This window comes from Schistocerca nitens, chromosome 4 (genome assembly GCF_023898315.1).
Source record: "Schistocerca nitens isolate TAMUIC-IGC-003100 chromosome 4, iqSchNite1.1, whole genome shotgun sequence".
In the NCBI taxonomy this organism is placed as follows: Eukaryota; Metazoa; Arthropoda; class Insecta; order Orthoptera; family Acrididae; genus Schistocerca; species Schistocerca nitens.
Genome location: NC_064617.1, coordinates 913,132,330 through 913,160,111, shown reverse-complemented (window position 1 = coordinate 913,160,111; position 27,782 = coordinate 913,132,330). Strand labels below are relative to the sequence as shown.

At 45.0% G+C, this 27,782-nt stretch overlaps 1 protein-coding gene across 5 annotated transcripts in view; it reads left to right on the top strand.

Moving 5' to 3' along the window:
* LOC126253494 (cytochrome P450 6k1-like) overlaps positions 1-27,782 on the top strand; it is a 482,739-nt gene that overhangs the window by 396,784 nt on the left and 58,173 nt on the right. For 3 of the 5 annotated variants that reach the window (XM_049954875.1, XM_049954874.1, XM_049954870.1), the window contains exon 2: positions 12,530-12,756. The exons of the other annotated variants lie outside the window; for them this stretch is intronic. In XM_049954875.1, the coding sequence (XP_049810832.1) occupies positions 12,537-12,756 (220 nt within the window). In that variant the 5' untranslated portion in view covers positions 12,530-12,536. The remainder of the gene's footprint in view (positions 1-12,529; positions 12,757-27,782) is intronic. 5 annotated transcript variants of the gene reach the window in all.

The following is a 27,782-nucleotide window of genomic DNA, read 5'->3' as shown; positions in this document are numbered from 1 at the left end:
CGTCACCGATTTTGAAATTGTAACATATGTGCATGTATCTGACATTTGTTGAACTTATGGCGTACCAGCTTTGTCTATACATGAACATTCATGAAAATCTGTCTCACCGAATTCTCGGATATTCATTTCTATATGGGCACAGGGCTCTGCAGTGCTCCATTGTTATCTGGGATTTACAATATAGTTTAGTGTCCACATCGTGTACGATGTCCATACTTTACAATGTATCGTCAGTTTAATCTTTTCCTCAAGCCACAGAACGTCCTTCATGAAAATTATTGTAACGAAGACTGTGAACTCTTGATATAGGTTATCATTGCATGTCTGGTCCATTTAGTGTCTCTTTTTTATGTTCTAATTCTAGCTTCACATTAATTACAAGCTTTACAACCACACCATACACGGAAATTTTGTGAATTAACGTTGATAATAAATATATTCTTACATATTAGTTACTTTCTCATAAAATAATGCGGATACATTATTTTTTCATAGGAATTATAGCATGTTAAGACTTGATTAAAAACAGTTCAGACCTACGACAGTGGTGTTTGGTCTACAAATTTGATTTTCATGGACAACAATTTTTGATCATTGTGCCTATTATCCTCTTTAAGAAGTATGAGGATGGTCTGCTGTTTCACTGGAAGTCGGGGTTTCAGTAAAATGACGTACAGCTATTGTGCAAAATCATGGTTCTCCAGACGTAATGAAAAGCTTTATATGCGTTGCCACCTCATAGTATTGTAAATTCAGATTTAGGTTCCATGAGGTTTTCCTAAATCATGTGAAGTAAGAGTCATCATTCTGAGCCAGTGTTCCTTCATTGATGACTTCGACGTTGAGGTGAAGTTCAACCGTAATTAATCCTCAATCCCTCTTTCCGTCCCACGTTACAAACCAACGACGTAACCATTCAAGACCGCAGTAGATGTTCTCTTGCTGTGAAAGAACCAAGTAAACAAGATGATGGAGGGTGCAGTTCCGTATTCCGCCAGACCGCTCGTTACATAAAACGCACTGGAAGCAATAGCGTTACTGAGGAATTAAATTATCGACTCCTTCGGCTCATAGTTGACGAGAGAAGGAAGATTCAGTTGGCTTTGTTTTTAAACTCTAATAATAGCCGTGTTTGGAGACTACATTATAGGAATTCAGATTTGCCTACTAAGCAAATAATTGTTGTTTATAAATGACATAATCATCGTGTTATGTGATGTTCAAAAGTGTAATTTGCGAGAGCAGTTCCCTATGCAGATGAAAAGCTACAGTTACACAATAATGTAAAGAGAGTTCAGCAGAACCCAGTAGTCCAGAAAATAAGAACTGAGTAAAGGTACCCAGTGACAGTGGTACAAAAGTGCTGAAATCCCTTCGGGCATTTGTAAGTAACAGCTGTTTGCTGAATGGGTAGCCTGAATTCCTATAAACGGATCAGTCAGATTCGTCATTATTTTTGTTAACTGCGCACATCTAGTCATGACAGACGTCTTCCAACTTCGTTAAGGATTTATTTAACAGGATTTAGTACATCTTCAATAACGAAATAGGGCTCCTGAGACTGTAGGTGACGCTCCAGTTCCTATTTTAGTTCACAAATTGGCCATATTCACAGCAGGTGCATATCTGGAATGCTGAAATGACATTGACTACCTTGAACAACTATAGCTGTTTAGCGTGACGGAACTATATTAACAGCCATGCATAATATCCCAACTGATAAATCTGTGAAAAGAATATGAAGGCAAAACATAAAGTTCTCTGAAGCTGAGACAAATATTTTTTCAAGGAGCGATCTGTTTCTTCTGAGAAGAATACAGAGATACTATAAATGATACATTCGTTTTCAAAGCTGTTTATTTTCCAAAGTATTACGTTTACAAATACACTATGTGATCAAAAGTATCCGAACACCTGGCTGAAAATTACTTACAAGTTCGTGGCGCCCTCCATCGGTAATACTTGAATTCAATATGGTGTTGGCCCACCATTAGCCTTGATGACAACTTCCACTCTCACAGGCATACGTTCAACCAAGTGCTGGAAGGCTTCTTGGGGAATGGCAGCCCATTGTTCAGGGAGTGCTGCACTGAGGAGAGGTATCGATGACGGTCGGTGAGGCCTGGCACGAAGTCGGCGTTCCTACACATTCAGATCGGTACTCTGTGCAGGCCAGTCCATTACAGGGACGTTATTGTCGCATAACCACTCCGCCACAGTTCGTGCATTACGAACAGGTGCTCGATCGTGTTGAAAGATGCAATCGCCATCCCCGAATTTCTCTTCAACAGTGGGAAGCAAAACGGTGCTTGAAACATCACTTTAGTGCTGTGATAGTGGCATGCAAAACAAGGGGTGCAAGCCCCCTCCATGAAAAACACAACCACACCATAACACCATCGCCTCCGAATTTTACTGTTGGCATTATACACGCTGGCAGATGACGTTCACCGGGCATTCACCATATCCACACCCTGCCATCGGATCGCCACATTGTGTACCGTGATTCGTCACTCCACACAACGTTCTTCCACTGTTTAATCGTCGAATGTTTACTCTCCTTACACCAAGCTAGATGTTGTTTGGCATTTACCGGCGTGATGTGTGGCTTATGAGCAGCCACACGACTTTAACATTCAAGTTTTCTCACCTCTCGTCTAGCTGTCATAGTACTTGCAGTGGATCTTGATGCTGTTTGGAGTTCCTATGTGGTGGTCTGGACAGATGTCTGCCTATAACACATTACAACCCTCCTCAACTGGACTCTCTATGTCAGTCAACAAACGAGGTCGGCCTGTACGCTTTTGTGCTGTGCGTGTCTCTTCACGTTTCCACTTCACTATCACATCGGAAACAGTGAACCTAGGGATGTTTAGGAGTGTGGAAATCTCACGTACAGACGTATGACACAAGTGACACCCAATCGTCTGACCACGTTCGAAGACTGTGAGATCCGCAAAGTGCCCCATTCTGCTCTCTCACGATATGGAATGACTTTTGAGGCCCCTGACATGGGGTACCTGGCAGTAGGTGGCAGCACAATGCATCTAATATGAAAAACGTATGACTGATGCATGAATACAACCGGAAACTTACTGAGTCTGTATTGTGCCCACTGCCGGCCGAAGTGGCCGTGCGGTTAAAGGCGCTGCAGTCTGGAACCGCAAGACCGCTACGGTCGCAAGTTCGAATCCTGCCTCGGGCATGGATGTTTGTGATGTCCTTAGTTAGGTTTAACTAGTTCTAAGTTCTAGGGGACTAATGACCTCAGCAGTTGAGTCCCATAGTGCTCAGAGCCATTTTTTATTGTGCCCACTATTTGGCGTTACGATGTAATGGCTTAAAAAAATGGCATCAGAGCAAGAAAAAAGCTTTTGTGTGTTGAAAATTTGAGATGTTTATCTGTTGCAACAGAGCAGTTTACTTTCAGGAGGAATTATGGAGAAACGCCATATAAACAGAGCGCTTTGTGTTCGTATCGACAGTTTAGGGGCACTGTTGTCTCTATAAACATATGGGGCACGGAACATCATCGTGAAACTGTGGCACATGAACGAGAATCGGCCGAAGGTTGATGTTTGCTGTGAAATGTCACAAACGAAGCTGTATGAGCCGATTTTCAATCAGAAGATTGTGACAGATACCTCTTATCTTGATATGCTGCAGTTGTGGCTGTTTACACAACCGGCTGCTGAATCCGAGAATTTCAAAAAATGGCTCTGAGCACTATGGGACTCAACTTCTGAGGTCATTAGTCCCCTAGAACTTCGAACTAATTGAACCTAACTAACCTAAGGACATGAGCTATGGAAAGGACTTACCTATTTCTTGGACGAGTGTCGTGTGAGTAGAGGGGCACTCATAGACAATTTGTGAAGTGCAAAATGCAGACACGGTGAGTTCTATTAATGCATCGATCATATCTGCACATGTAACAGTTGGGAAAATATGTAGCTTTGAAAATGAATGAATCATTTATAATAGCTCTGAATCTGTGCACCTAAACAACGGCAACTCCGGTACTGAAATAAACATTTTACACGACACATTTTAAACACATTAGCAGTAAAAAGAGTTTCACACATTATTTGTAATTATTGTGAGATAGACCGATTCGGCGTATGTTTTTTTTATCGCTCTTATCATGTTCGGCTTTCCCTTCCGCTCCTGATAAAGACAGTGCTTGAAGTTTTTAGATCGCTGTAGATAAGTAAAGCGTGCTTGTCGGACGAGGACAACACGAAAAAAATATCGAGTGCCAGTTACTTTCTAACTTTTATTTGGCTAGCGTTAAACAGAACGATGTGTTTCCCTGTTTCAGCAATGCGTATCACGCATCTTCAATGGGTTCCTCGCAGTGCCTTTGAAATTACGGATAATTACTTATAGACACACGTGGCCAAACGTAAAAACATCCTTGCAGTCACTCATAGACAGGGGTAGTAGCAGTGCGAGCTCTTTCGGACTCCGCAACGAGGTCGCACGGTTCGCTTGCGGCAATGGTCGGTGGCTGTCGTGTTTATATTCCACCCAGCCGAACTTCGCGTCCAACTGTACGCTTCATATCCTCCTGTAAAGTGTTTAGTGGTCATGCAAGCGTTCGCCCGAAAGTCCTACCTTTCTTTCGGTTTTCATTACGGTCAGGGAAAATCCAAGATTGCAAGTGCAGACAGTTGGTTGGTAGAGATGATCAATTTATGAGAGCGATGACGAGAGATTTCATCTACAGTACGACTATTTTTATTTATTTATTTATTTATTTATTGTAAATTCTGCTTTTTTAAAGTTATTAGCGATGAAATTTGCCCAAGATCTTTTGACACATAGAGAGTACGGATTCAGAAAGTATCGTTCTTGCAAAACACAACTACCGCTTTATTCACACGAAGTAATGAGTGCTGTGAACAAAGGAACTAAAATTGATTCCATATTTCTAGTTTTCCAGACGGCTTTTGAATGGAGTATTATTTCAGTTCTGTGAATGTATTCGTGATTTCCCCCATTCACAGTAAGTGACGAAAAAACATCGAATTTGTAATGTAGGGCAGCTCGTTTTGTGTAATCGCGAAATAGTGGAGAAAGTAGCACGGATCTGATAGGCGAGATGGAATAGCAATCATTAAAACAAGACGTATTTCGTTGCGGCGAGACCTTTTCACGAAATTTAAATCGCCGTCTTTCTCCACCGAATGCGAAAATTTTTTTTGCCGCCCTCCTGGACAGAAAAAATTATCATCGCAATAAAATAAGAGAAATCGGAATTCGCACGAAAAGGTGTTCGTTACTCCTGCGCATTCTTCGAGAGTGGAACGGTAGAGAAATAGTCTGCAGATCGTTCAATGAACCCTCTGCCAAGCACTTAAGTGTGAATTACAAACAACTTTTGTAGACAATGATTTAGATGTAGATAAAAATTTATATTTAAATTGGGCATATAAGACTCTCTCATAGTTTCTGGTTTCTTTTTCAACACCAGAGCATGCAGCGGAATAATTTATAACCAAGGTATATCTAGCTATAGTGCCTCGAAAAGAGCTATAATGACGAGGAAAATCAACGGACCACGTTTACGATGACCTGCTGCAACATCCACCTCACACAGAAGTCCCCAAGTTCCCGTCTGACTTGTGGGGCGGAGGGTAAAATGTATATAACTTTTAGTTGTTAGTTTATGTAGTTAGTGTTTGCAGTTCGCCGTCTTTCTCACTCGAGCCTGGCAACTATTTTTGCGGTCAGCCAGAAAGCGATGGAGAACATACTGACAATAGTTCCCAGTCTGCACGTCCACATTCTTGTCCAACCAACTGAAAGAAATGTTTCTATTCTCTTTCTGCTTAGCGGGATCAGGACTATGATAATAAATGAGGGTATAAAGTTCCAGTTCATACACATATTTAGTAAAGTATCTCATGCACAACATTTTGAAAGTCAAAATGTTCAACTAACAGTAAGTCTTTATATCCTAAACAGCATTGTTATCAGTTCAGAGGCGACCTCTACAGTACGTTCCCACCAAATTGTCTTTAGTCCTGACTACTAATACTCGAATAAATGTTCGAAATAAATACTCGCCACACAAGTGGAAGTAATAGCCACCACTTGCCACGCCAATTTGGAGAATTCACGGACGGCGCACAAATCTAAGCGAACCAGGATGGTGTACAGACCTCGCGAGTGCACTATCAGTTAGTACGGAAAATATGCGTTTTGTCACAGTCCTTCTCTGACGTCATCCAAGGCAGAGCGCAATCCGGCGTTTGACAGACGCGGATCTTACAGTGGCTGAGTCCGAAGTGAACTTCTTCCTTTTTTTTGTTTTCCTTTATTACATTTCGATTCTCCCCCCCCCTCGCGGAGGGGATGGGGGGGCGGGGGGGCGGGGGGGGGGGCTGACAGCAGCGTAATAGGTCGCTCTACAGCCTACAGAAAAGTTGAAAAACATAATGAGGATATAAACAAAACAATAAAAACAGGTGATAAAACAGTGACATTGTAAGAAACTATAAAATGTCGGTATGTTGTGGAATTTAAAATATAAAAACACGTCGTTGGCGCTGCGGATGAGACACACAGTAAGTAGACAGGCACAATGAAAAAAACACGGCGACAGTCTGGTTTCTGTTCGCACGAGATAAAAAACACAACTAGCAACAGTATGGTGGTTGTTCGCAACATTGACAGGGGACGCACAGCACTGAACATTCACAGCACTACAGAGGTGACACGGCTGCAGATGGGGGCAGGGGGGAGGGGAGAGAAAGGAGTCAGAGAGAGGGTAGATGGGGAAAAACAGGATAGAAAGGGGGGGGGTAGAGAGAGCCCGGGAAAAGGACACACGGATGGAGGGGGAGGTGAGGATCAGAGTTGATAGGAGGGATAAATGGAAGGAGAGAGGGCATCATCTGGGAGGGGGAATTGATGGAAGGAGTTGAAGGTTGTAGAGCTGTAGAGGTGGACCTCTTCCTGCCTCTCGGACTGTACTTATATATGTGCCGCAGCAGACGGCCAAGGGAACATCTGCTGTCATCTGCCTTATGCACACAGCAGCAGTCCCTGAACGACCGTTTTCTCGGACACATAATCTGTAATATCAAAGTTATGAATTAATTTAGAATCTTCTTAATTGTCACCTGAATTCAGGTAAGTTGTTAGAAACAAAAGAAAAAGTTTCAGCTCGCTTGAATAAAAAATTTGCCTTCTAGAATTTATAGAGTGGGACTGACAGTAGATCATTACCTCTGAATTGTAACTTTAAAAGCCCTTGTATTGGTTGTTATTAATATTTCGCTCCTAAAATTTGTTGTAGCTCTTTTTTTTTTTTTTTTTTTTGGTCATCAGTCTACTGACTGGTTTGATGCGGCCTGCCACGAATTCCTTTCCTGTGCTAACCTCTTCATCTCAGAGTAGCACTTGCAACCTACGTCCTCAATTATTTGCTTGACGTATTCCAATCTCTGTCTTCCTCTACAGTTTTTGCCCTCTACAGCTCTCTCTAGTACCATGGAAGTCATTCCCTCATGTCTTAGCACATGTCTTATCATCCTGTCCCTTCTCCTTATCAGTGTTTTCCACATATTCCTTTCCTCTCCGATTCTGCGTAGAACCTCCTCATTCCTTACCTTATCAGTCCACCTAATTTTCAACATTCGTCTATAGCACCACATCTCAAATGCTTCGATTCTCTTCTGTTCCGGTTTTCCCACAGTCCATGTTTCACTACCATACAATTCTGTACTCCAGACGTACATCCTCAGAAATTTCTTCCTCAAATTAAGGCCGGTATTTGATATTAGTAGACTTCTCTTGGCCAGAAATGCCTTTTTTGCCATAGCGAGTCTGCTTTTGATGTCCTTGCTCCGTCCGTCATTGGTTATTTTACTGCCTAAGTAGCAGAATTCCTTAACTTCATTGACTTCGTGACCATCAATCCTGATGTTAAGTTTCTCGCTGTTCTCATTTCTACTACTTCTCATTACCTTCGTCTTTCTCCGATTTACTCTCAAACCAATGGAGAGATCATCATGACACTTCTTCAATTACAGGCCACATGTCCTGTGGATACACGTTACGTGTGTTTAATGCAGTGGTTTCCATTGCCTTCTGCATCCTCATGTCGTTGATCATTGCTGATTCTTCCGCCTTTAGGGGCAATTTCCCACCCCTAGGACAAGAGAGTGCCCTGAACCTCTATCCGCTCCTCCGCCCTCTTTGACAAGACCGTTGGCAGTATGAGGCTGACTTCTTATGCCGGAAGTATTCGGCCGCCAATGCTGATTATTTATCAACATTTAGGCAGTGGCGGGGATCGAACCCGGGACCGAAGACGTTTTTGATTATGAATCAAAGACGCTACCCCTAGACCACGTGTACTGTAGCTCTATCACTCTATAAATTTTCTAGCATTAAAATTACAGGTACTTAATCTACTACAAATGGGTATGTTTTAGTTACAAATTTGGCTTTCATTAAATTACTCGAAAACTATTAGAGGTAGCTTAACGTGGTCTCTTAGTTTCTTATTTTTATTTTGAACTGAAGCATCATACATATTTTTACATTTCTAAGTCTAATATTTAGCGCCTTCAATTTTTCTTAAAAATGTGGATTCTGAAGATAATTTTTATTCTATCCTATTGAAACTTGCACCATTTATTTCTGACATGCATTGGAACATTATGACCAAATTCTGGCTTTCTATCATTATTATTTAGCGCCACTTATTTTTTCTTAAAACGGTATTTTTTATGAAAACTATTGATTTAATTACTTTAAGACTTGACATTTAAAATGTTATTACATTAAAGTATATGTTAACAAAGTGTGATAAAGAAATTTTGACTTAATTTTATAATTAATTACTGTGCAATATTTGCGCGCTACGCGCAGACGCATTAAGGTGAAGTGGAGCTACTAGCAGTGAACTGGGCTAAGTCCCGGCACACTCGCCCGCCTCTGTTACGCTTCAGACTCATCGCTGCCCAGGGAAAACGTGCTTCACGCGGGGCTGCCATCTTCCGTGCGCTCCGTCTGGTACGATGCAGTTACGGAAACGATCTCGAAAAAGCGGAAAAGATACAGGATCAATCACACGCCTGGCTCACTCTGCGACTACTGCCACGTTAATGAGTCAACGGCATTTAGGATTCCGTCGTCGCATGGAACTGGACAAGGAAGGGACTGGTGCCATGAACCGCACGGCACCGTTTATCATTGAAATAGCGTGCATTTTAAAGCAGAGTTTTCGATATTTCATGAAATGAAAAAAATCTAAAAGGCAGAATGAAAGTAAAGAAACACGAAGAAGCAGCACTACACTTTGACTAAAACATGAAGTAACTGCTCTAGTGGAAACATATTTGGGTGACAGAAACATTAGATGTAGGATATCCGTATAGGTTTAGAGGTCCGTTGGATTGTAACTGTAGAGATGAGAGTTTATTTTTGGGTGGATTGAGGGGAGGCCGGCCGTAGGTGGCCGAACGGTTCTAGGCGCTTCAATCTGGAACCGCGAGACCGCTACGGTCGCAGGTTCGAATCCTTCCTCGAGTATGGATGTGTGTGATGTCGTTAGGTTAGTTAAGTTTGAGTAGTTCTAAGTTCTAGGGGACTGATGACCTAAGATGTTAAGTCCCATAGTGCTCAGAGCCATTTTGAGCCATTAAAGGGAGACAGAAAAGAAGTAGGAGAATTACCTATGAGGAAGACAGTAGAATGAAGAGGAGAGTGGTAGCGTAAGATGGAAATAGAAGGGGTAGGCTTGATGAAGTGTGAGAGAGGTGGGTTCAAAAATGTTTCAGATGTCTCTGAGCACAATGGGACTTAACATCTGAGGCCATCAGTACCCAAGATCTTACCACTACTTAAACCTAACTAACCTAAGGACATCACACACATGCATGCCCGAGGCAAGATTCAGACCTGCGACCGTAGAGGTCGTTCGGTTCCGCACTGAACCGCCTAGAACCGCTCGGCCACACCGGCCGGCAGAGAGGTGGGGAAAGATGGCAGTTGGTAATGTTGTGTCTGTAGTTGATGAGACATAACGAAGACATTACAAACATTTATTAAATGGATGAAACACGACTACACTATATAGAGAATGAATAATTATGTACATATCTTTTACACATCTTTTATACACAGCACTTCTCTGTTCCAGCACTTTTCTGGTTTAATCAGTCGCTAGCTGTGCTGTTACCATGAGAAATCGCTGGCTAGCTGTTAATACACTCCTGGAAATTGAAATAAGAACACCGTGAATTCATTGTCCCAGGAAGGGGAAACTTTATTGACACATTCCTGGGGTCAGAAACATCACATGATCACACTGACAGAACTACAGGCACATAGACATTGGCAACAGAGCATGCACAATGTCGGCACTAGTACAGTGTATATCCACCTTTCGCAGCAATGCAGGCTGCTATTCTCCCATGGAGACGATCGTAGAGATGCTGGATGTAGTCCTGTGGAACGGCTTGCCATGCCATTTCCACCTGGCGCCTCAGTTGGACCAGCGTTCGTGCCGGACGTGCAGACCGCGTGAGACGACGCTTCATCCAGTCCCAAACATGCTCAATGGGTGACAGATCCGGAGATCTTGCTGGCCAGGGTAGTTGACTTACACCTTCTAGAGCACGTTGGGTGGCACGGGATACATACGGACGTGCATTGTCCCGTTGGAACAGCAAGTTCCCTTGCCAGTCTAAAATGGTAGAACGATGGGTTCGATGACGGTTTGGATGTACCGTGCACTATTCAGTGTCCCCTCGACGATCACCAGTGGTGTACGGCCAGTGTAGGAGATCGCTCCCCACACCATGATGCCGGGTGTTGGCCCTGTGTGCCTCGGTCGTATGCAGTCCTGATTGTGGCGCTCACCTGCACGGCGCCAAACACGCATACGACCATCATTGGCACCAAGGCAGAAGCGACTCTCATCGCTGAAGACGACACGTCTCCATTCGTCCCTCCATTCACGCCTGTCGCGACACCACTGTGGAGGCGGGCTGCACGATGTTGGGGCGTGAGCGGAAGACGGCCTAACGGTGTGCGGGACCGTAGCCCAGCTTCATGGAGACGGTTGCGAATTGTCCTCGCCGATACCCCAGGAGCAACAGTGTCCCTAATTTGCTGGGAAGTGGCGGTGCGGTCCCCTACGGCACTGCGTAGGGTCCTACGGTCTTGGCGTGCATCCGTGCGTCGCTGCGGTCCGGTCCCAGGTCGACGGGCACGTGCACCTTCCGCCGACCACTGGCGACAACATCGATGTACTGTGGAGACCTCACGTCCCACGTGTTGAGCAATTCGGCGGTACGTCCACCCGGCCTCCCACATGTCCACTATACGCCCTCGCTCAAAGTCCGTCAACTGCAGATACGGTTCACGTCCACGCTGTCGCGGCATGCTACCAGTGTTAAAGACTGCGAGGGACCTCCGTATGCCACGGCAAACTGGCTGACACTGACGGCGGCGGTGCACAAATGCTGCGCAGCTAGCGCCATTCGACGGCCAACACCGCGGTTCCTGGTGTGTCCGCTGTGCCGTGCGTGTGATCATTGCTTGTACAGCCCTCTCGCAGTGTCCGGAGCAAGTATGGTGGGTCTGACACACCGGTGTCAATGTGTTCTTTTTTCCATTTCCAGGAGTGTATATTAGTAGCATCGTGTTATGACCTGTTATTCTCAATGCAAGCCTTCCGAGATCTGGGTAGAATTCGGTGTGCGGTGTCTTAAAATATGCGCAGAGATTTGTATTTGAGGGATGTTGAGACGATGGAGTGTGCCAACAAAGTACAGATGGCTCTGAGCACTATGGGACTTAACATCTGAGGTCATCAGTCCCCTAGAACTTGGAACTACTTAAACCTAACTAACCTAAGGGCATCACACAACACCCAGTCATCACGAGGCAGAGAAAATCCCTGACCCCGCGGGGAATCGAACCCGGGAACCCGGTACAAAGTACAGAGGTGTGAGTGAGACGAGATGGGAATTTGATGAAATGATAGAGGATCCTCGTAAGAGAAAGAACGGTCGTGGAAAGCGAGGCGGAATGCACGGCGTTCAAGTATTTCGAGGAACTGACAGAAGCTGGGTGGAACGAATACTCATACAACATTGGCATAGCAAAGGATAAGTCGGATCAAGGTTTCGTGTGCGTGAAGGATAGTGGAGGGTTGCAATCCCCGTGTTTGGCCTGCTAGTAGTTTTATTCTACTGGGCGCTTTTGTTGAATTATCAGTAGGTGAGGTTTCCATGTTAGTTTTAAAAAACATACTGCCCGCAGTACGGGAACGGAGTGCGGAACAAGGGTTTGCTTTTCACACAGCGTTTCCATACATCTATAAACATAGTTAGATCCTCGTTTATGTATAGTTTACAAATACACATACTTACACTCAGTCAGTTACTTTTGTCGTGAACCCCGAAGCCTGCAAAAAGCTTACCTAACACGGCGCGCGCGTCCAAAGACACCTTGCTAAATTTCCGCTGGATGCTGACACCGTTTCTTCTTTTCCTTTTTCCAGACTGCAGATGGCGCTGCTTCTGGAATCCTGGATCGGCGACTTGGTCGTCGTTTTGTCGGCGGCCGTGCTCGCTCTCTACCTGTGGTTCTCCAGTAGCTACAAGTGCTGGAAGAACAAGGGAGTGCCGTACGCGGAACCTACTCTCCCGTTTGGAAACTTCACGAGAACCTTTCTCGGCAGGGAAGCTTTCGGTGTGACCATGCAGAGAATATACAATCGACTGCCAAGTAAGTAATTTTCGTAGAATTTTCATTGGGCATTATTAAGTGGGATTATAATAGCAGCTGTGTTAATTCTTGCATCTTTTGTGCATTATTTACTGCGAACTGAATCTCCCGCCCGGAATCGCGAGCTCTTCCTGGAGATTCATCACTTATCTTTTGTATTCAGGGCGTGTTGAGAAACCAATGTGCGTACAGAGCGGATTAAGAATCATAGGGCTTACTTTATCGGTAAGTTTATAGTACTCAAGAGATGATTTTTTACGGTCTCGATCCGTGAGCTGAGTGAAACGTGTGTTGCTAGAGCCCAGTTATACGTTCCTCGAGTCTGCGGAGTTGCTGAAACTGGCTGCTGCAGAACCGACGGCAACTCTATTGTATATGCGTGCGTGATAGCGTGTACGATGACACACGAATTATGCCGAGAGAAGCCGAAGCATTCACTTACACGTGTGCTTTCAAACGGCGAGGGCGTCTGTAGCTGTGTGTTCATAAGCTCCCGCGGCGAACCATCAAAATGATTTCGAACAGAAAGCATGTGATTTCTTTTCATACTCGACCATCGATTATTTAGCACAGTCGATCACGACAACTAGCAAGAAACTCATTGACTTTATTAGCTGATAATATGTAATTTCTATAATGTAATACATAAGACATGTTTGTAGTAATAGCACTTCACTGCCGATTGCTTGGTAATTCCGTATTTTAGTCTTCATGAAGAAGTCCATATTTCGAATATTGAATCCAGTTAAATTTAGCACGTCATATTTTCCTACCATAAATTCAGGATCTATAACGACTAAAGATCCTAGTCGCCAGTGTGTGCCAACGAAGTGCACAGAACGCGTGAATGTTTTAGTTGGACAGTATTAACTGAATCAGTCTCTTTTTGACATCAGAAGTAAAAATTAGCTGCTGGTGACACTTGTATGGTCGTGGTCTATGAAACATTTTTGTTGCTGGCGTCTTGTCCAGAGCAGCTTCAGTTTTTGTTTCCGCTGACTCTTGCCGACTGACGGATTTTTTTTTTAGTTTTTATTTATTTATATAGATATCAATGTGTGAACAGTCATAGTTAATCAGGACTGGAAAACTAAAACAGAATGAAGACACCATCGAAGATAGTAAACGTAAATAACATGAAAATAAAGCTACCACTTCGTAGTTGGGCTTCCCAGCGACTGCGCCCACTGATAAAGATTGTTCAATATATGATCGTTTGCAGTTCGTTCTGACCTCATCTGCGATTGCCTGGAACATTCCAGCTACACGGCGGGCTGTGAAAGGCACTCCATAGGTAGTTTGCGAAGTATTGTCGATATCTGTTATGCCCGGAAATAGTATGATGTCTTTCTTGCAAATAGTGCCAGAAGTCAAGTAAATTCTTGTGTCCGTCACGACAGAGGTAATGGACCGCATGTCCACGTATCAAGGTGACGGAGTTGGTTCGAGTCTTGGGGTAAAATGTCTCATCCGGAAATAATAACGCGCGTGCAGATATATGCACCGGCCTAACTCGCAAGAGATAAGCCAGCATCTGCCGCACTAGGTGCCAAACCGGTTCCGCCTCTCCACAGGTGAGGCGGTGCTCGTCAGAATTTACCGTATTACAACCCACACAATTGGGAGATTCTGCTATGTGGATATTGTAGAGATGTTCTTGCGTCACCAGCTTCCCATTAACGACTACGTACCATTGGGAAACGACATCGGAATGAAGCATGGCATCGTGTACAGTCTTCCACATCACGCGCCACCGTACGTCAGGATATTTTAGTTCGACCACATTTAGGGGGCGTCGTTGCACCATGTCATGATATAGGCGTCGAGTTGTGACCATTTGTGGTGTCGTGAGCGCTACACTGCAATAACTTTGTTCTAAATAGAAACGTCCTATATAAAAGAGGGGCGCTGGGATGTCCTATAGTGGCACCGGCGCTCTTAGTGAAGCAGGTCGTAGCGCAGTCAAAAGCAAACTCGTGAGGCTCATAGAACAACGGCGCATCAGACATAAATGTGAGCTAACATCGGACGTCGGAGAGCGAAATAAATACTTCGATATAACTTAAATTCCAAAATTTTAAAAAACCTGCACAAAAAAATACTCTCTCTCTCTCTCTATGCCGCTAACTAATTTTTTTTTTTAAAAAAAAGAATTTATTAGCAGCTATCTTTTCTAGAACAGCACACTTCCGCTATTGCTGGGTATAAGCGTCTTCTATTTGGCGTCATCTCTTCCAGTCCTGTGCGTCCCACATCCACACCTCAAAATCGCTATGAAGTTATAATTACTTATTATGTAAAATATGAAAAACCAATCCGTCTTTAATTAGCCTAACATTGTTAAGGAGGAGAGTTACACTACTGGCCATTAAAATTGCTACACCAAGAAGAAATGCAGATGACAAACGTGTATTTATTGGACAAATATATTATACTAGAACTGACAAGTAATTACATTTCCACGCAATTTGGATGCATAGATCCTGAGAAATCAGTGACCAAAACAACCACCTCTGGCCGTAATAACGGCCTTGATACGAATGGGCATTGAGTCAAACAGAGCTTGGATGGCGTGTACAGGTACAGCTGCCCATGCAGCTTCAACATGATACCACAGTTCATCAAAAGTAGAGACTGGCGTATCGTGACGAGCCAGTTGCTCGGCCACCATTGACCAGATGTTTTCCATTGGTGAGAGATCTGGAGAATGTGCTGGCGAGGGCAGCAGTCTAACATTTTCTGTATCCAGAAAGGCCCGTACAGGACCTGCAACATGCGGTCGTGCATTATCCTGTTGAAATGTAGGGTTTTGCAGGAATCGAATGAAGGGTAGAGACACGGGTCGTAACACATCTGAAATGTATCGTCCACTATTCAAAGTGCCGTGAAGGCGAACAAGAGCTGACCGAGACGTGTAACCAATGGCACCCCATACCAAAACGCCGGGTGATACGCCAGTACGGCGTTGACGAATACACGCTTCCAATGTGCATTCACCGCGATGTAGCCAAACACGGATGCGACCATCATGATGCTGAAAACAGAACCTGGATTCATCCGAAAAAATTACGTGTTGCATTCGTGCACCCAGGTTCGTCGTTGAGTACACCATCGCAGGTGCTCCTGTCTGTGATGCAGCGTCAAGGGTAACCGCAGCCATGGTCTCCGAGCTGATAGTCCATGCTGCTGCAAACGTCGTCGAACTGTTCGTGCAGATGGTTGTTGTCTTGCAGACGACCCCATCTATTGACTCAGGAATCGAGACGTCGCTGCACGATCCGTTACGGCTGTAACTGCGGATAAGGCGCCTGACATCTTGACTGCTAGTGATACGAGGCCGTTGGGATCCAGCACGACGCTCCGTATTACCCTCCTGAACCCACCGATTCCGTATTCTGCTAACAGTCATTGGATCTCGACCAACGCTAGGAGCAATGTCGCGATACGATAAACCGCAATCGTGACAGACTACAATCCGACCTTTATAAAAGTCGGAAACGCGATGATACGCATTTCTCCTCCTTACACGAGGCATCACAACAACGTTTCACCAGGCAACGCCGGTCAACTGCTCTTTGTGTATGAGAAATCGGTTGGAAACTTTCCTCATGTCAGCACGTTGCAGGTGTCGCCACCGGCGCCAACCTTGTGTGAATGCTCTGAAAAGCTAATCATTTGCGTATCACAGCATCTTCTTCCTGTCGGTTAAATTTCGCGTCTGTAGCACGTCATCTTCGTGGTGTAGCAATTTTAATGGCAAGTAGTGTACCTAGTTTTTTTTCCATCATACTTTTACGTAATTACGTACGAACCTGGTTTCATGCACTGGTCTAACTATGTCCTGCAGTGGTTTGATGATAGCGTACTAACTCACGCTTCATTAAAAGGCGAGCACGAATCGCACGCCGTGTGGCATGCAACGCGTGGGGCGTGACGTATGCGGCGACCACAACGGCCAGTCGCCTGAGGGCATACGTCGTTGCCAATTGTGTCTGTATTCCGAATTTTTCCGAGTAAATTACTTAAGACTTAGACCCAACGATATGATATCGTCGTTTTGATATTTACCTACGTTGCCCAGGTAGCTTACTCGTATTTCAATTTCATACTTTATCAGTTTTATATATATTTCTTTTTGATTTATTTACTTAGCGGTACTTCGACGCGACGACACTTGGTTCTAAACGTTATCACTTATGTTAAACTTAAATGGCAATACATTTTTTTAGAGTTTTTTAGTCTTTAAGTTTTATTTCACACTTTTTAAACTTTATATTTTACTAGAAGACACGGTACTATCGACACTCTATCCCCGCATTCACACAAATACTTTCCGGGATGAAACACGAAATTGCGACGCGGGATCGTTTTCGCTTATGTGATTTATGTGTTTCTTTCTTTAATTCTCACATACATTTATTGGAGCAAATGGCTCTAAGCACTATGGGACTTAACATCTGAGGTTATCAGTCCCCTAGAACTTAGAACTACTTAAACCTAACTAACCTAAGGACAGCACACACATCCATGCCCGAGGCAGGACTCGAACCTGCGACCGTAGCATCAGCGCGGTTCCGGACTGAAGCACCTAGAACCGCTCGGCCACAGCGGCCGGCATACATTTAATCGCTACGTTTCAGGAAACATAAGTACAGGCGATAATTCTAAATCAAGTTGGAAGAAAGTGAGCTGCCACTGCGCTCTCTTGCAGTAGGCTGCCTAAACCATTACATAAAAATTATTTGATTTAGTACTGACTGTAGATCTCAAAAAGAGGTACAAAAATATCTGCGAGAGCATATGTTTATCTTTTACAGTTGAATCACTACCACCCTTCTTCTCCTTTATAGGTGCTGAACGTAGGACTTCAAATGACAAAAATTACCATTGTTGGCCAACCGTAAAAGATGAACATAGGTTCTCGTGTGCTTTTACTTAGACATTTTTGAGCTCTACAATCTACTACTACGATGCCTGAAGCAGCTCTTACGTATTACGTCGCGTGAATAAAGAGAGCGCGCTGGCGGAAAACATTTTTACTTAATTTAGCTGACGAAGTTTGAACAGCTAAACACACATTCATGGGACTAGCTAAGAACCATCCCGATTTCAAATTTAAAAAATTACAATTCGACCTTTAGTTTGGGAGCTACGCTGCCACAGATACACACGTTAAACTTGTAAGAGCCTTCTGTTTGCGTCGGCGGTTAAAAAAGAGGCTTGGTGGAAGTTTACACGTGATCGGCAGTGGTAGACTTGTTCCACGCCCCATTTTCAGTTTTTAAGTCGCTCTCTGACGTCCGATCAATCAGTCGTCAAGTCTCAATGAAACGAGGGCTCCTCTAAAGATATCCAACGCAGCTCGGCACGAAACGTCAGGAAATAAAAGAGGAAATATTCACCAGCAACTTCCACGACCGATCATGAAAGCCTTCATTGTAATAATCGGAAGTAAAGATTACCACAAAAGCAAAAAGCGCGTTACAGGATTAAATTAAACTTCGCATTTGTTACAAGAGTAGAAGTGTAGAGTCCACAACAACAGTGGATGAAATTAGAAAGGAAAGGAAAACTCTGCATCAACAACGTATGAGTTTCTGTCACATTTATAACGAGCACACACCATCATTAACTTCGGGTATCTACGGAACTAGATATGTATTTTGGTGCTTTGTGTTAGACATGCACGAGTGGTACTTGGTGTCATCCATGCTACAGGCCTGAAGATAACGTAATTGGAACGTCAAAACTGGTTGCCTAAGAAAACAATATCAAAATAACGGCTGCTGGTACAGTACTATTACATTTTATCGATCAGCCGCTGTTCCACAATCCTGAGCCCAAGATGGAGTTACATTTAACAGGTGAGAAACTGAAGTGAAGCTGGCAATGATGATGTTTACGTACAACAACTTTTTTTTGACAGCTTTCGAATTTCGGTTGTTCACTTGTCAGGAGTCCTGTATATAACACACAGCTAAGAAGGGTTTTCTGAATAAACACAGTCGATTATGTACAGTGAAAAATGGTTATATCTTACAATTATTTAAATTAAGTATTTTTATTACATTCAATGATAAGTCCTCCAAAAGAGGTTCTCCCGTCTGCTAATCCATTTTTTCATCTTTAGTGACGGTTTCCTTTTCATATCCTTCACTGCCACGGCGCACAATGCAGCGGGCACATAGAAACAAAGTACTGCTGATTTCCTTTCAGCACGCTATCCGCGCAGTACTGACCACGCTACACATTTCATATTCGCTTTAGCGAGCGCTTCGTTGAGTGAAACTGGACGCTTAGTGATCAGATATACTGCAACGTCCTCGTCAATTCCGTGTACCTTCTTTATCATTTTCTACGCTCCCTGATGATCGCTGCATTCAACAGAACTCAGTCCAGACAAATCGCGCTAGTCACAGTAACGGCTCGAGGAGTGTGTTAAAGTTACACATTCCGGCTATCACAATAAATCTGTAAGTGGATGTATATAATGGAACAAATCTTCTTGTTGTTGTTGTGGTCTTCAGTCCTGAGACTGGTTTGATGCAGCTCTCCATGCTGCTCTATCCTGTGCAAGCTTCTTCATCTCCCAGTGCCTACTGCAGCCTTCATCCTCCTGAATCTGTTTAGTGTATTCATATCTTGGTCTCCCTCTACGATTTTTACCCTCCACGATGCCCTGAAATATTAAATTGGTGATCTCTTGATGCCTCAGAACATGTCCTACCAACCGATCACTTCTTCTAGTCAAGTTGTGCCACAAATTTCTCTTCTCCCCAATTCTAGTCAATACCTCCTCATTAGTTACGTGATCTATCCATCTACAGCATTCTTCTGTAACACCACATTTCAAAATCTTCTATTCTCTTCTTGTCCAAACTAGTTATCGTCCATGTTTCACTCCCACACATGGCTACACTCCATACTAATACCTTCAAAAACGACTTCCTGACACTTAAATCTGTACTCGATGTAACAAATTTCTTTTCTTCAGAAACGCTTTCCTTGCCATTGCCAGTCTACATTTTATATCCTCTCTACTTCGACCATCATCAGTTATTTTGCTTCCCGAATAGCAAAACTCCAAAACTATTTTAAGCGTCTCATTTCCTAATCTAATTCCCTCAGCATCACCCGACTTAATTAGACTACATTCCATTATCCTCGTTTTGCTTTTCTTGATGTTCATCTCATATTCTCCTTTCAAGACACTATCCATTCCGTTCAACTGCTCTTCCAAGTCCTTTGCTGTCTCTGACAGAATTACAATGTCATCGGCGAACCTCAAAGTTTTTATTTTTCTCCATGGATTTTAATACCTACTCCGAATTTTTCTTTTGTTTCCTTCACTGCTTGCTCAATATACAGATTAAATAACATCGGGGAGAGGCTACAACCCTGTCTCACTCCCTTTCCAACCACTGCTTCCCTTTCATGTCCCTCGACTCTTATAACTGCTACCTGGTTTCTGTACAAACTGTAAATAGCCTTTCGCTCCCTGTATTTTACCCCTGCCACCTTCAGAATTTGAAAGAGAGTATTACAGTCAACTTTGTCAAAAGCTTTCTCTAAGTCTACAAATGCTAGAAACGTAGGTTTCCCTTTCCTTAATCTAGCTTCTAAGATAAGTCGTGGGGTCAGTACTGCCTCACGTGTTCCTACATTTCTACGGAATCCAAACTGATCTTCCCCGAGGTCGACTTCTACCAGTTTTTCCATTCGTCTGTAAAGGTTCCAACATTTCTACGGAATCCAAACTGATCTTCCCCGAGGTCGACTTCTACCAGTTTTTCCATTCGTCTGTAAAGAATTCGCGTTAGTATTTTGCAGCTGTGACTTATTACACTGATAGTTCGATAAATTTCACATCTGTCAACACCTGCTTTCTTTGGGATTGGAATTATTATATTCTTCTTGAAGTCTGAGGGTATTTCGCCTGTCTCATACATCTTGCTCACCAGATGGTAGAGTTTTGTCAGGACTGGCTCTCCCAAGGCCATCAGTAGTTCTAATGGAATGTTGTCTACTCCCGGGGCCTTGTTTCGACTCAGGTCTTTCAGTGCTCTGTCAAATTCTTCAAGCAGTATCGTATCTCCCATTTCATCTTCATCTACATCCTCTTCCATTTCCCTAATATATTGTCCTCAAGTACATCGCCCTTGTGTAGACCCTCTATATACTCCTTCCACCTTTCTGCTTTCCTTTCTTTGCTTAGAACTGGGTTTCCATCTGAGCTCTTGATATTCATACAAGTAGTTCTCTTTGCTCCAAAGGTCTCTTTAATTTTCCTGTAGGCAGTATCTATCTTACCCCTAGTGAGATAAGCCTCTACATACATTTGTGCTCTAGCCAACCCTGCTTAGCCATCTTAATATCACTTATCAGTATACAACAACATATTAAGTTTTTCAGTCTTGACAGTAATTTAATATCCTTTTCCTAGTGAAAGAGAGATACTGTAGTGAATGGAAAGAAAAATGTGTTTCACATGTAATGTAAACAGCAGTTGCCATGAAAAATATTGATGTTGTGTTCACCAAATAAGCTTGGTGTCGAACATAAACGTGGTAGCCCTATACCACAGAAAGAAGATGCTGTATTGAAGTGGCTTGCTAAGCACTCAGTAATCATATAGCTTCGTCTCAAGGCAAAATGGAACTGTACAGAATAATGGTGGCAACAGAGACTAAGACACAATTATCAATAATTTATTAAAATAACTGTACAATGCCCGCCCGGAGAGCCATGCGGGATAAAGAGGCGCATTCGGAAATGCGGATCGAATCCGCCCAGTGGATTCACGTCGAGGATCGGTGTGCCGTTCAGCGTGGATGTGATTTTTAGGTGGTTTCCTTCATCTCACTGCCTGAATACCAGACTGATACCCAAGTCCCATCTCAGTTACATGATTCCCAGGATTTTAGAAAACTAAAGCGCACTTTCACATCAATAACACTACACACAGACAGTTGTACACGTATTCCGTCCCAGGGGTAACAGGGTGCGATAGGAAGGGCATCTATGCCAAATCCGACCCTAATCATGCCAATCAAGCGACGATGTGGGCCAAATCGCAAGAAAAAGGAGAAGTTTAAAATAACTTTACAAACACTGAAGTTGAGTCATGGCAAGTTTGGTCACCAACTATGAACGCCAGTCTATTCTTGAAGGTAGTTGACCATAATTGTCGCAAAGGAGTGTGACTATAATATGAGTTAAATGTTTATTTGACACTACAGTAGCGACGCTATAGTCACAGTACATAATTTTTTCTTTAAAAGAATTATGCTTGTGATATATAGTGTTTTGACGTAATACATAGTTAATGTATCTAGTAAATAGGACTTTAATTTGTTTTTTGTACTTGTCTCTGTGAAAGACTGTAACATAGGATTTCTTAATTGGAAGCAACGAACTGGTATTTTGTAATGTATGTATAACAATATTTTAGTTGTTATAATGCTGTATTTCTTTGTTTTCATACTTTATCGACTATGCTTTTCTATCTAATTTTAAAGCTGTATACCAGTATTTTGGTTTGTATACCAGTTTTTGGTTTGTGTTTGTGTTTCAACTAGAGACTAGTTTCGTTAAAACTTGACAGTGGCGACATCAAGCGCCTATTATTTTTATGAAGATCCTGTCTTGTGTTGTGTGTTTCTATACTACAGTCATGCCCTCTAGTCACAGAATGGGTTACCAGGAAAATGGAGCAATGTTATGTTAGCAAGTTAGTAGTGTGTCAGTCCTATATGAGAGTGCAGCGTGTTTTGAAATTGATAGTAAAATTGACATTCGTAGTAAAATTATGTGCTGCATTCAATATAGAGCTTGCCGTTCTTATTAAACTTATGGTTTGGTTATTATATGTGTTTATCTCATCGGAGTTGGCGCCATGATAATGATTAAATATACATATATGTGTTTAATTTTTCTGGAATCCATCCTCACCCGACGCATCCACCAGCATCTCCGCCAGCACCGCCTCCTTCCCGTTACACAGTGTGGCTTTCGGCCGTCCTTCTCTTCCGATGACCTTCTCCTTCACCTCACTCATCTCCTCTCCGAACAGCTTAATTCCCGTCGTTCCGCTCTCTTCCTCTCCCTTGACCTCGAACGAGCCTATGACCGCGTGTGGCATTCCGGTCTCCTCTTCAAGCTCCAAACCTTCGCCCTCCCTATTAACCACGTCCATCTGATCGGCTCCTTTCTTTCCCAACGTCCTTCCTACGTCACCATCCACAACACGGATTCCTACACCTTTTTCCCCTCAGCCGGTGTGCCCCAGGGCTCCGTCCTCTCCCCTCTGCTGTACCTCTTGTATACAACGGACACGCCGCCGCCTTCACCCCCCATTTACCTTCTCCAGTACGCCGATGACACTGCCTTCCTTGCCCTTGCCCCCACCCTGCAGCGCTCCCAACACCTTCTCCAATCCCATCTTGACCGGTTCACCGCTTGGTGCAACCAGTGGTTGCTTAAGGTCAATCCTGCCAAACCCCAGGTGATCATTGTAGGCAAAACCACCCCTTCCTTCCGCCTCCTCGATTTCTACATATCTATGGCCATCCTATCGCCCTCACCTCCACCCTTAAGTACTTTGGTGTCACCCTCGACCGTCGCCTCTCCTGGACCCCCCACCTCCGGACAATCCAAGCCAAGGCACGCTCCCACCTCTGTCTCCTCAAACTCCTTTCCAGCCAAACTTGGGGTCTGGACCCCTACACCATACTCCATACCTATAAATCTCTCATTCGCCCTATCCTTTGCTACGCCCACCCTGCCCGGATCTCCGCTCCCCTTACCTTTTACAAATCCCCTCAGATCCTAGAACGCCATGCTCCTTGACTCGCCTATCGCATCCCTCTCCCCTCCCCCACACGGATCCTATATGACCTCATTCCCTTCCCCCACCTCCTCCTTTTCCTCGAACGGATACAGATCCTCTACACCTCCCGTAAACTCGATCCTCCTCACCCACTGGTCTCTCCCATCCTCTCCCGCCCCTGTCTGCTGCTGCGCCTGTACTTCCATGTCCCACCTGCTCTCCATCTTTCCACTCTCCACACCCTCTCCCAAGGTGGCTTCCGCCAGCTCCCCTCCCTGATGATGCCCTCCACCCCTCCATCTATCCCTCCTACCAACTTTGATCCTCCCTCCCTCCTCCTGTGTCTTGTTCCTATTGGTAACCTCTCCCTTCTCTCCCTCCTCCCTCTATCCCCACTCCTCCCCCGGGCTTCCCCTCCCTCTGTTCCTACTCCCGTCTCCTCTGCCATTGGCATCTTTGCTCACCCCTCTCCCTCCCCCTCACCATTCTTCCCCTCTTGGCAGGTCCCCGGATTTGTACACACTACATGGACATTCGCGCACCAGAGATCATCGCCATCAGTTTCTCGTGTGTGTGCCGTCATGTTTGTGTTAGTGTTCACCGTCACACTCCAACGTTCACCTGTGACGTCGAATCATGTATTTGTGCGCCGTGCCAACGTGCTTCAGTGTAATTTTCGTCGAATGTGAACGGCTCCGTGTTTTGTATTTCTGTGTCTACTGTTTTTTGTCTGTCAATCTATCTACACTCCTGGAAATGGAAAAAAGAACACATTGACACCGGTGTGTCAGACCCACCATACTTGCTCCGGACACTGCGAGAGGGCTGTACAAGCAATGATCACACGCACGGCACAGCGGACACAGCAGGAACCGCGGTGTTGGCCGTCGAATGGCGCTATCTGCGCAGCATTTGTGCACCGCCGCCGTCAGTGTCAGCCAGTTTGCCGTGGCATACGGAGCTCTATCGCAGTCTTTAACACTGGTAGCATGCCGCGACAGCGTGGACGTGAACCGTATGTGCAGTTAACGGACTTTGAGCGAGGGCGTATAGTGGGCATGCGGGAGACCGGGTGGACGTACCGCCGAATTGTTCAACACGTGGGGCGTGAGGTCTCCACAGTACATCGATGTTGTCGCCAGTGGTCGACGGAAGGTGCACGTGCCCGTCGACCTGGGACCGGACCGCAGCGACGCACGGATGCACGCCAAGACGGTAGGATCCTACGCAGTGCCGTAGGGGACCGCACCGCCACTTCCCAGCAAATTAGGGACACTGTTGCTCCTGGGGTATCGGCGAGGACCATTCGCAACCGTCTCCATGAAGCTGGGCTACGGTCCCGCACACCGTTAGGCCGTCTTCCGCTCACGCCCCAACATCGTGCAGCCCGCCTCCAGTGGTGTCGCGACAGGCGTGAATGGAGGGACGAATGGAGACGTGTCGTCTTCAGCGATGAGAGTCGCTTCTGCCTTGGTGCCAATGATGGTCGTATGCGTGTTTGGCGCCGTGCAGGTGAGCGCCACAATCAGGACTGCATACGACCGAGGCACACAGGGCCAACACCCGGCATCATGGTGTGGGGAGCGATCTCCTACACTGGCCGTACACCACTGGTGATCGTCGAGGGGACACTGAATAGTACACGGTACATCCAAACCGTAATCGAACCCATCGTTCTACCATTCCTAGACCGGCAAGGGAACTTGCTGTTCCAACAGGACAATGCACGTCCGCATGTATCCCGTGCCACCCAACGTGCTCTAGAAGGTGTAAGTCAACTACCCTGGTCAGCAAGATCTCCGGATCTGTCCCCCATTGAGAATGTTTGGGACTGGATGAAGCGTCGTCTCACGCGGTCTGCACGTCCAGCACGAACGCTGGTCCAACTGAGGCGCCAGGTGGAAATGGCATGGCAAGCCGTTCCACAGGACTACATCCAGCATCTCTACGATCGTCTCCATGGGAGAATAGCAGCCTGCATTGCTGCGAAAGGTGGATATACACTGTACTCTTGCCGACATTGTGCATGCTCTGTTGCCTGTGTCTATGTGCCTGTGGTTCTGTCAGTGTGATCATGTGATGTATCTGACCCCAGGAATGTGTCAATAAAGTTTCCCCTTCCTGGGACAATGAATTCACGGTGTTCTTATTTCAATTTCCAGGGGTGTATTATGTATCTTCTTCATGTTTTTTCTCATTGTCAACTTGAAGGCTGAAGAGCAGCGTAAGATGCTGCTGCCAGCCTACCTATGTATATGTATAGGTGTAAAAATTACAATAAAGGAAAAAAAAATAATTTTTAATCCCTCTGCCAGCCTGCCCCAAGGCTCCATCCTTTCCCCTCTCCTCTATCTCCTGTACACTGCTAATACGCCCAAACCTCCCCTGCCTGTTCATCTCCTCCAATATGCTGATGACACCTCCTTCCTAGCCCTATATCCTACCCTCCAACGGTTCCAACGTTCCCTCCAAACCCACCTTGGCCAATTCACTGCTTGGTGCAACCAGTGGTTCCTCCGTATCAACCCCTCCAAGACCCAGGCGATCATCATAGGACGCACCACCCACTTTTTCCATCTCCATGATATCTACCTCACCATTTATGGCCGTCCTATTAATCTCACTCCTACCCGAAAATACCTTGGCCTCACCCTCGACAGCCACCTCACCTGGACTCCCCATCTCCTTACCATCCAACACAAGGCTCACAACAGGGTCCACCTCCTGAAACTTCTGTCCGGCCAGACATGGGGTCTGCATCCTTCCACCACCCTTCACATCTACAAATCCTTGATGCCTCCCACCCTCTGTTATGCCAGCATTGCCTGCCTTTCCACCCTCCCAGGTTCTGTAAATCACTACAAATCCTCGAACGCCATGCACTCTGCCTCGCCTTATGCATCCACAGTCCGCCCCCCACGCGCATCCTCTACGACCTCATCCCCCTTCCCCCACCTTCTCCTTTTCCTTGAACATATCCACACACTATATGCTGTCCTTGATCCCCCTCACCCCCTGGTGTCTCCCTTCCTCTCCACCCCCAGCCCATTGCCGCGCCTTTACCATTATATCCCACCCTCTCTCCATCTCCACACCCTCCGCCTCCTTTCCCAATGCAACTTCCACCATCTACCCATCCCAGATGATAAGCTTTGCCCCAACATCTATCCTTGCTACCAACTCTAACCCCACAGTCCTCCTGCCTCCTCCTCAGGGCTCCCTCTCCTCCCCCTCCCTTCTCCTGAGTGGCTTTCCCCTCCTACTCCCCCTCCCTCTCTTGTGCTCCCCTTCAGTGTCTCTGAGCTTCCTTCTGCCTTGTCTTCCGTCTTACTCTCCTGCCCCACCTGTTTCCTGCCTCTTGGTGCACCCGCTGATGACCCCCATTCTCTTTTCATCCCACCCCCTCCCCTGCCACCCCTTGCTCTCCCCTCCTTTTCCATCTTCTCAGGCGTCTCCCTTGGCAGGTCCCACCTGGCAGTTTTATTCTTCATCGTGTGGGCTCCAACTGGGTTTAAAGTGTGTTGTTCTGGAGTGTTTTTAATACTGTGTCCAACTTTTATCCTGTGCGTGTGACTTCAGTGACTTTTTTGTATTCTATGAATCGCCAACTGTGTTCTTTAACTTTTGGTCGACATTTTAATTGTCTTCCCATGAACGTCTCCATGTCAGTGTACTTTTACCTCCATTATCTCCCCCTGCTCTGTTTTATGGTTCCCTTTTTACTGCCTTATATGTAACATTTTATTATTGTATTAGTTGTTATATCACTTGGCTGAAGAGCGGCGGATTGTGCTGCTGACAGCCCTCCCCTGCCCATATGGGACACAGGAATGAATTCACAATAAAGAAAAAAAAAATAATTCTTACCAGCCCCCTCTCTTCTATGTCCCCTCCCTCCATCGGGCCCCCCTTTTCACCGTCATAGGTCTGGGTCACGTATCTAGTGCTGTTATAAGTGAGTGTTCAGTGTTGTGCATCTCCTCTCAGTGTTGCGATCAGCCACCATACTGTCGCTAGTTGTGTTTTTTTATCTGGTGCGGACAGGAACCAGACTGTCACCATGTTTTTTACTTGTGTCCGTCTACTTCTTCATCCACATCATCACCGCAATGTTTTTTTTATACTTTAAATTCCACACCTTACCGCCATTTTACCGTTTTTTACAATGTCACCGTTTTATCGCCTGTTTTCTTCTTTG